The sequence below is a fragment of the Cydia strobilella genome, chromosome 16 (assembly GCF_947568885.1).
Source record: "Cydia strobilella chromosome 16, ilCydStro3.1, whole genome shotgun sequence".
Taxonomy (NCBI): domain Eukaryota; kingdom Metazoa; phylum Arthropoda; class Insecta; order Lepidoptera; family Tortricidae; genus Cydia; species Cydia strobilella.
The window spans coordinates 11,868,340-11,877,948 of record NC_086056.1 but is presented as its reverse complement, the minus strand read 5'-3'; the positions used below and the strand labels follow the sequence as shown (position 1 = coordinate 11,877,948).

At 37.0% G+C, this 9,609-nt stretch overlaps 3 protein-coding genes across 3 annotated transcripts in view; 1 reads left to right on the top strand and 2 right to left on the bottom strand.

The window, feature by feature from the left end:
- The window catches only part of LOC134748598 (serine/threonine-protein phosphatase 4 regulatory subunit 3), a 148,943-nt gene that overhangs the window by 112,664 nt on the left and 26,670 nt on the right, over positions 1 to 9,609 (bottom strand). The gene's annotated exons all lie outside the window — the stretch shown is intronic.
- On the bottom strand, positions 361 to 4,178 carry LOC134748154 (phosphatidylinositol N-acetylglucosaminyltransferase subunit H-like). The gene is made up of 4 exons (XM_063682862.1): positions 3,803 to 4,178; positions 3,218 to 3,342; positions 2,381 to 2,461; positions 361 to 1,822 (listed from the first exon to the last, which is right to left on the bottom strand). Exons 1-4 carry the CDS (start codon positions 4,089 to 4,091, stop codon positions 1,724 to 1,726), a joined length of 594 nt encoding a protein of 197 aa, XP_063538932.1. The 5' UTR covers positions 4,092 to 4,178; the 3' UTR covers positions 361 to 1,723.
- LOC134748640 (cilia- and flagella-associated protein 36) lies at positions 4,675 to 8,105 on the top strand. Its single transcript, XM_063683436.1, has 7 exons — positions 4,675 to 4,917; positions 4,997 to 5,073; positions 5,245 to 5,448; positions 5,925 to 6,061; positions 6,695 to 6,893; positions 7,000 to 7,126; positions 7,928 to 8,105. The coding sequence occupies exons 1-7, from the start codon at positions 4,803 to 4,805 to the stop codon at positions 8,071 to 8,073; spliced, it is 1,005 nt and encodes a 334-aa protein (XP_063539506.1). The 5' UTR covers positions 4,675 to 4,802; the 3' UTR covers positions 8,074 to 8,105.

Sequence of the window (9,609 nt, the reverse complement as noted above, 5' to 3'; positions counted from 1 at the left end):
ATCGGCCGTATTCGACATTTGTTCTACTAAAAAGTCACTTGATACTGACAGATCGGATCGTACCGCAGTGATCACTTATTGTTCGAATTGGGCCGTAAGTATATTAACTCATAATAAGTCTCACAAACCCGCCGCTACCATACAATCGAGTTACCTACTCATTGTAAATACGGATATTGTAATCATATTTTGTTACTATTTCCAATGATTTAATTACATAAATGTATTATCTGATGTTGAAATGTCATATTTAAAGAATATTATCAATAAGTGAATGAGTATGAGTATGAGTAACTCTTTGGTATGGCTAAGCATTGAAAAAAAAAACATGGTCTACATAACTGTAAAAAAGTTAATAGTTCAAACCATAACACTCATAGAGATTCTTGGCCTATTGAATGAAAAACTTTTCTGAATTAACTATTTAATTTATTTTGTAACATGAAATAAAACTATGAAAACGGATTATATCGCGTATATTGAATTTATAATACATCCCGACGTTCCGAACTCTTTACAGCGTTCGTGGTCAACGGGTGACTGAGGAAAAACCACAAAATGCAAAAATACCCACATACTAAAAACAATGAACCATCATAGAAAACTTTAAGGCTGGTTGTACATGCAAAATCGGTTCATAAGGCTAGTTATAGGTATACACTACATCCTTCATTATTATTATTATTTTTTAAGTAAAGATATATATAAACGCGATATAATCCGTTTTCATAGTTTTATTTCATGAGTAACTATCGCGGTAACCGAAGAGAATATTATTTTGTAACAATTTTGAGCACACATAAAATTGTTGAGTCTTAGAAAACCTTGACATACCTTAACATTATACATAAATAACGATTGTTCTAAAATGTAGGTTGACTAGACACAAATATGGTAACCACTTCATCATCATCATCTGAAGGCACTACAGCCGCGGGTGGGCCTTAGCCTAGTTAGCCTGGTCAAGCAAATCTCTCCAGTACGATTTATTTGTGGTTTTCCTTCCCCAACTTTTTACTCCTAAGGTCCTGATGCCCTGGTATATATGGTAACTACTACTTATTTCTAAATACTTTATAATCATAAAGGAATGTTTCAGACAATAATAGTACATTACGATACAAGTGCGAAAAATGTATCGTACAACATTTTACAGTACATATGGCCCTTTAAATTTTCGTCAGTTACGTAATGTGCTAATTATCGCACTAGTGCGGTAAAGTAGCACCATATGTAATGTAAAGATACATTATACTTATTGAATAAGCACCTAGAAGACTAATACAGTCATTTTCATATTAAAAATAAGTAAAATGACTGCTATTTTTTTTTCTAATAATTATCTGGTGCTTTATTTCATGCATGGTGTGAAATAATTTATTTTAAATACAGTCAAATACCCTATTACAGCGGTTCTCAAACTTTTTTGGTGACGGAACCCTTATGGAAAGCGAAATATTTGACGGAGCCCTAAATAAAAAAAAACATTTGTCGCTGTCCATAGGTATATCTGGTCCACAGTGTTTCACAGTGGTCAAGAGCGGTTGTTTTTTCTTATAATTACAAGTATTCTCGCGGAGCCCCAACTGAGGCTATGCGGAGCCCTAGGGGTCCGCGGAGCACACTTTGAGAATGGCTGCCCTATTAGATTAAATTAGTAAGAAGAAAAAGTTGATTCACCTACATACTCCATCTTGTAGTTACGGTATATGACTGTGTTAAATTAGCCTCCTATGTCTCCAGCACCCATGGCCTGTTCTGTTAGCAGATCCTGGATCTCCTTGTAAATGCTCTCCAGCATCAAAAGTCGTGGCTTGGTGTACTGTAACGTTAGAAAAAATCAGTAACATTAGAAATATAATGAAACATACCCAACTTGTCAGTAGAAAAAGGCGCGAAATTCAAATTTTCTATGCGAAGACAACTCTTCACGCTTATTTTTTTTTTAATTTGCTGCCTTTTCCTACTGACAAGGTCACTGTGCCAGTATATAAAGACACTAAATTGCTATAATGCTATACAGTATTTACAATCTCACTAATCGGGCGGTAATGCTGATATGAGAGCGCCTGATTACTGGAAAATTCGGATTACTGGAAGTTAGAGCAAATCTGCATATTATTTTAATGTGTTTTTAGTATGTCATAGAAATGAATTTTCCTCAAATACTAAATTCAAAGAAAATCCTACTGATATCTGAAGCTTAGCCATTTATAAAGAGATTAAATTGCGATAATGTAAGCGCACACGGTAAATTAGGACAAAGAATGATCATTTGTACCCCAATTTTAGTGCCAGATTACACTGGACCATCAAAGTGTCAGATTATCGAGATTTCACTGTAATAAGACTAATAAGAAAAGTCACTGTAGTTCCTTACCTTGAATAATGGTATTAATTTGAGTGGCTCATAATCACTATTGATTTTAACTAATAAGGTGAGGAAATACAAAACACGATTCTGAAACACAAAAAAAGTTTGAAAATTACAAGAAAAAGTGTTTTTATTAAACTCGCAATGTATGTATGTATTAGGGAGTGCTCCCGGTATTGGACCGGGACAGTGCCGGAACCGGGAATTGCCGGTTCTCGCCATACAAACTCAGTACCGGGAGCATTTCCTAGTATGTATGTATGAGTCAAATCTTGCAAGTTAAATTTAACCCACTATCCGGTTTCCGATGAAGCTGAACACATATGTACATACGGAAATTGAACGACAATGCAATACTATTGACTATGGAGCTGATCTGATGGAGCTGGAAGGTGGCCATAGGAACTCTGTGATAAAATAACGCAACCTAATTATGTTTGGGTTTGTTAGAAAGGTCTTGATGAGCATTAATTGCCTGTTGATAGAAAAGTACAGTCAGCGATAAAAGCTTGTAACAAATTAAATTTTTGACAATGAAACTTGCAAATTTAAAATGATCCATCAAGTGTGGCTTTCCATCACAGAAGGGTCCTTATGATGCAATAAGGTTCTTTAAATTTTTATAAAAACATGCTTATTGCACATGAAGAAAGCCACAAATAATTAACTTTTAATATAAATGGTTGCGAAATAATTATTTGGTAAAAGTTATTCGGCCAAATGAAACTTATGCAAAAACTTGGTAAGTGAAATTCGGCAATACAATTTTCGGCGAAAAGGCAGGATCCCATCATAATAGACAGGTCATTAATTTCATTTACCTATATTTATTATGTTGCTTACCAACTTAATAGCTTCATTTATAATGATGTCATCTATTTTGGTCCATGGCACAAAGTTGTCTTCCCGGCCAACAACATATTGCACTGAGCTTTGTATTCCCACAGTTGGAATAACTAACAGTGTCTCTGAAAACATAGGTACTCATTAATTAGTTACTAATGATCTTAATTAATAATGAACCTCCAGGTCTGTTTCAAGTATGTTAAGTACACTACATTGTACTACAAATCCATTTGTATGTGACTGCTTGTGTTCTAAATAAAATTAAAAAAAAGTATACAAGCAGTAGTTGATACCAACCAACTTATGTTTAAACTTTCATAAGTGTGTGGTGGTCAAACATTGTGGGTTGTAAAGAAGAAAAAATCGGTTTCGAGAAAATTGCAAAAAGAAGACTAAAAATGCAGTCACGTCAGGATCCTTATCACACATACACATGAGGTTAATGACCCATACAAAAGGTATCACTTTGTTGGTGGTCAATAAGAAGTCTCTAATTGCATATTTATGCCAATAGCTCCTTAGTAACTAGTTACTAAGTGGCTTATTTTGCAAGTGTAATTTAAAGTAAATGAAATCACATACCTGACTGCACACTGTGCGTTACCCAAAAAAATACTATGAATGATAAAACTGTAACTATCACTACCAATATAGTCAAATTGATTCGCACGTAAATAAGAAATACAATATTGGCCAGTATAGCTACAAGGAGCGATATCATGGACCAATTTGATTTACGTTCCTCATTGCTGCTGCTGTATGATATGGTAAATTGTCTGGATTTCGGCGAACTGTTTCTACCGTCCACTCTGAGTGATAACATGACACCGTTAACATTCTCGTACTTCAGCGTTTTGTCGCCTTTCGACATATGGCAGTGCTTTGGCTAAGCTTGTTATTAAACGAGTATTTTAGTATAATTTAATTTATTTCTAATTTGTTTTCAAAACATTTATCAATATCAGATAATGTCACTTTGACATATAAACAAGTCCGCGAAGTCGTCTTTTTTGGGTTTCACTGAGTCCAACTCAAGGTAATAAACTTAAAATAAATTATTTCTTGACTGTGAAGAGATTATATTTTTGATTCTGAAATCAAATTCATTATTAAAAATTTTAATGTATTTAGGGATTTAATAAACTGGCAGTGGATTGAAAATATGAATGATACTATTATCGTAAGTTGTACGGCTTGAATAACCCAACATTACAATTGGGACAGAAATTTGCTCTCAGTAGAAAAATACTCTTTAGTATGTTCAAGTAAACGAAAATCGTCTACTCGAACTTTATAATTCTTTTTAAAATGTTTATTTAGATGCAGTGTATTTGAGCCAAAATACTTCAAATTAAATAACAAAAAAAGTGTACTTTACTGTAACGGATTCATTGAGCCATTAATTTTTAAAACCCTGAAGGGGAATAACCGGAATAACATAAACAATAATAACATCGATGCGGAAATTAGACAGAAGGTAACCATAACAACTTCTAATACAAATACATACACATTAGCGTAAAAGTATTCTAGGAGGAAAATTTAAGAAACTAACTGAAAAGGGATAAGTAAAGACTTGGTCATGTCGACGGATAGTTCAGATGGCAATGCGTGGGTATTTGACTCTCTTGTGGGTTTTCTACACGGGCCTGTATGGAATGTCCCATTGCAGACTTTTATAGAAGAGAAGTCTCTGCGTGAGTATTCTAATACAGTGATATCAAATTAGATAGATATAGACTAATTTTTCTTACAAGTGGTTCATTTTTCAAATAGCTTTTGAGCCAACGGACAACGGGGATGTTTTGGACAGGCCAGAATACAAGAAGATTCATGATGAATATCGGAATCTGGTAAATAATTTATATTTCTTCTCTACCTGTAGGCATGCACCTACAATACTATAGTTCTTTGCATTTCTTGGATCCCATTAGTACATTTGTGACAGGTAGGCCACACAACACTAGACCGAAACCTTTTTTTTTCTTTTCATTGCGCCAAATTTAAATTTACAAATACGATAGGTAGATGTGATGCTCGGGTCCTTCATGGATGACATCGGCATCTCTGCAGACCAATTCGAGGCTGCATGCCGTCTGTCCGCTTGTGACTTGGCCGGACTACCCGCACAGTTCCACCGGCGGCTGTTTGAGCAGATCTGGGCTGCCAACGACTACGATATCTTCGTTAAGATGATGACGCATAAAAATGTTGAGCTGCAGCTGCAGGTTAGTGGTCGAAATAGTATAAGTCGTTGAAATCCAAATGAGGAAGCCGACGACTACATTCGGGACACATTTAAGTATATACAAAGATTTCCATCTAAGCTACCACTTCATTTCCCCGCTCGCAGGGTCGCTTAAGGGAGTCTGGGGTCCTATCGGATCCTAATCCCTTATATTGGAGCAGCCGAGCAGGCACTGGTTTTACGAAAGCGACTGCAATCTGACTTTCGAACCCATAGAGGAAACTTATTCTTTTAATTTTTGAGAAACTCATAGTGCTTGATCTTAGATACTAGTATTTGAACCCATCACCGATTAGGAAATCGCAGGCGATACAGCTATGCTAACGAAGCTTCATTCTATAATACTTACTTTTTACCTAACTATCTGGAAGCTTAATTTGAGGACGAACCTTTTATCCTAAACTATATACATTATCTTGATAGCAACAGTGTTGTTGACAATGTTTTCTGTCAAAGGCACTAGAGTTGATCGAGAGGCGTTTCGGAGCATTGCCCAGCATATTTGCAACCGTACCGGAAGACCCGGAGACGTCCCGAAGCGACGAGAGCGAAGACTGGCCTGACGCTGACGATGTCATGACTGAGATTAAAAAGTAAGCTAGACTTATTTTAAATATAGGTATTCCTGATTGTTTTAGCCATGTCATTTGCCGTGCTGCTATTACGTAGGCAAACTACCTTAAGAGTATAATACTTAATATGAGGCACGAACATAAATTTTACACACAGGCGTCCCGCAGTCTCGTAACTATCCCCAATGCTATTATTGTTGTTTATTAGAGACTGTAGTGACTGTCATGGCGAATGGCCATCTGATCTGCTTAGCATGACTTCCGTTCTCGCGCGCGACTCCATCATACATTTAGCGATTTTAGCGCGACTTCATGTATGGATTCGCTCGCGAGAACGCCAGTCATGCTAGCCGGTCAGATTTATCGGACTGCCAAGGTGCTTACAAATTTGCCTTTATTGAGTGTTTATTGACAAAGCGTTAGAGTGCATGCCTATTCAGATATTTTTGAGGACCTCGGCCGCTCCGATATATCGGGTGGCGACTGTTCTCATATGTACTGGGAATGATATGATTTTGTTCCGCTGTGTTTGAAAGACAATGTTAAAAAAGCACGTTCAGTATTTCAATCTCTTGAAATCACAACTTTACGCGTCTCCTCTTTATTTGGTCCTACACAGGTCCAATTAAGTCATCTAAAACTTGTAATTTTTAGATTACAACTCGAAGACTTTGAAGATAATGCCGTCGTGAGCGTCCCTCCTGAAGAAGTGGTGGCTGAAAAGCAAACCCTTTTAACCAAAGCATCCAAGCTTCAAAGCTTTGAAAGGATGGAGGATCCAACTGAGAAAACGATTAATCCGCCAGAACCCATTATTCTGGAACCACCAAAACCAGCACCGAAAAAAGTTGAGGTAGAGATAGTATATAAAGTACTTAAGTATAATTGCTGGTTAAGTTAGTTAAGTATAAATCAATTACATTCTTTTTCACCATTGTGGTATAAAAAATACGTTTTAGGTGAGCGAGGAAGAAATCCTTGCGCGCCAAGAATACTTAAAGCAGCAGCGAGACAAACTTCTAGCACTGAAGAAGCAGGTTCGCGAGAAAAGGTTGGGCGCTGCTGAAATTGGGTCAGAAGGAAAAGGTAGATTATGTCGCAACTTCTTCATGTGACGTATCAGTTCCGACCATTTGGAAAATATAAAGGGGTTATTAGAGCGATTTCACATTGTCCGATCCGATATTATGCCGGATGATCCTAGGAGCAAAACAGCTGTTAGAGTGCCTTATGGCATCAAGTCCTTCTTTCTTGGTTTAAAATTCTCTTTTAAACGTTAAATATTTCATCAATAAATAGGTACCTACTTATAAATATAATTAAAAAGGCACTTCTTAGTATTTCACTTTTCTGTGGTCGTATCCGACCGGACAATGTAAAAACGTTCTTACTTTGCGTGTTTGTTCCCTTTAGTTATTCATCTAGTGCAGTCTCTGTTCAGGGACCCTTACCCGAAAAAAACGTGTAAGTAGCAACACTAGTGTTTTCCGAGCGGTCGGCGTCTAGTCAACTCTAATGGCTGCTTCTCGACGCAATAACGCAGCAACACCATAGACAATGGCGCTCAAAAGATGCTAGTGTGATGCTCAAGGGCCTGACACTCTTTGATAGAGAAAGATAGTCTTATTGCAATTCCTATAAGAGGAAAGAGAAAATAGTGCCATGCTTTGTCCTTATCACCGACCGGGTGGCATCATAGGTAGGAGGCGATGACGAAATACTGAAATTTATAAGAGTGAAAGAGAAAAAATCCTATGCTGCCCAAATTTTATATAAATATTCTTTCTCTTATCCCCGGTCGCTCGGTGGCGCGTCTATAACTACTTGTATATACTAATGTCTATGGTGATGCTAGAGTCTCTTACACTCCATGTCTGATTTCAGAAGGCCCAAGTGGCCAAGCACGGCCTCGCTCAGCGCGCGTAGCGCAGGCCGCGCTCGCCGGCACGCCGCCGCCGCCGACGCCAGACGCCATGCAACTGCGCAAGGCGCTCGCCTCTAAACTGAAGACTGAAGTCGTTGATAACCACTAAGCTGACTGTAATTTACCTTATGACCGGCCGTTCCAAATAGTTCAAAACCCAGATTATAAATGATTCAAACTGTCAGAAACAAAAAAGCTGTAGTGACCACAGACTGCCAGTGTTTCTTTGATTCATGAATCTAGTATAGGTAAAACTGGAGGCATGAGTGGCGGGGGGAACTATCAGAACGGGATAGTCTTATGTATCTTTCAGTAGGAGTAGCAGAGAGCGTTATTATTGTTTGTCCTTGTTACAGTCTCACTTTTTTTATTCCCCACCGTAAATTTGTATGGTTTGTGGTGGGCTACAAATCTACTCGACCAGTCATATTGCCGCATTGCGTATGTTGTCCCTCACGGGTGCATGAGGTAGACCACTTCTAAAGGATCCTACCTTCTATGCTTTGATTACGTTTTTTAAACGATTGCAGCGCCATCTGCGTTAAGCTTTGCGCGTTTATCCTCAGATCCTGTTTATCAGATCAAGATATTATCCTGATAAGTACCTGAGATTTCTGAGCTGCAGCTCACTTAGTTATTAAATCCTAGCTTGTATTTTCCCCTGGAATGTTTTTCCTTTGACGTTCATGAATCTGGCCAAATCACAAAAAAGTTACTTTTGTCGTGCAGTTGTTACATCAAATCATGTAAAGTAACCATATCATGTATACTATCTAGTACATAGAAGGTAGGAGTGGCCTACCGCGCACGCCCGTGACGGACAGGACATATGCAATGTAGTACAGCGGCCAGAGGGCCTAAAACACCATTCGATGTGACCGTACAGTATACTACCGACAAGTGGTATCGTTGTGTTCGGTAGAGTCTACTGAGTACGAAATATGAACTTGTCACTTCCTAAGAGTGTGGGGGGGATAACTGTGACGTCACAAAATCGGCATTACAAAGTTTTTAACTTTTTTCTTTTAAACATACCATGTGGGGTACCAAATGAAAGGGCATTGTGAGTAGATTACAAATATATACATAGTCTAACATTTTCACTACTTGGTCTAACAAATTATTAGAAAAAGCTCAAAAATTTCACAATCCTGAGTTGATTTTGAACTGCTCTAAATTGAAAATAGCTGAATGGATTAGTTCAAAATTTATATACAATGACTGAATATCCTCTATATGATATCTAAAAATAATTAAACAGACATATCCAAAAATAAGAAAAGTACATGAAGTTGAATATCAGTATAATTTTCTGGTCTAATTCATGTATTTATTTTTGTATAGTATAACAGAAAATTATAGTGTTATTCAACTTGATGTACTTTTCTTATATTTGAATATATCTGGTTAATTATTTTTAGACATGATATAAAGGATATTCACAGTCATGTTGTATAATATTTGGACTAATCCATACAGCCATATTCAATTTAGAGCAGTTCAAAGTCAACTCTGAATTGTGAAATTTTTGATCATTTTCCTATCAACTAGTGAAAATGTTAGACTATGTTATATATTTGTAATCTACTCACAATGCCCTTTCATTTGGTACCCCACATGGTATGTTTAAAAGAAAAAAGTTAAA

What these genes read in the sequence shown, in the direction of transcription:
- LOC134748154 (XM_063682862.1), bottom strand. Translation starts at nt 4,091, where the DNA reads ATGTCGAAAGGCGACAAAACGCTGAAGTACGAGAATGTTAACGGTGTC. An exon ending in TAAATGAAGCTATTAAGTTG is followed by an intron (nt 2,462 to 3,217) that starts GTAAGCAACATA and finishes TTTGTGTTTCAG; the next exon opens with AATCGTGTTTTGTATTTCCT. An exon ending in AATTAATACCATTATTCAAG is followed by an intron (nt 1,823 to 2,380) that starts GTAAGGAACTAC and finishes CTAACGTTACAG; the next exon opens with TACACCAAGCCACGACTTTT.
- LOC134748640 (XM_063683436.1), top strand. Translation starts at nt 4,803, where the DNA reads ATGTCGACGGATAGTTCAGATGGCAATGCGTGGGTATTTGACTCTCTT. An exon ending in TATAGAAGAGAAGTCTCTGC is followed by an intron (nt 4,918 to 4,996) that starts GTGAGTATTCTA and finishes TTTTTCAAATAG; the next exon opens with CTTTTGAGCCAACGGACAAC. An exon ending in ATGTTGAGCTGCAGCTGCAG is followed by an intron (nt 5,449 to 5,924) that starts GTTAGTGGTCGA and finishes TTTCTGTCAAAG; the next exon opens with GCACTAGAGTTGATCGAGAG.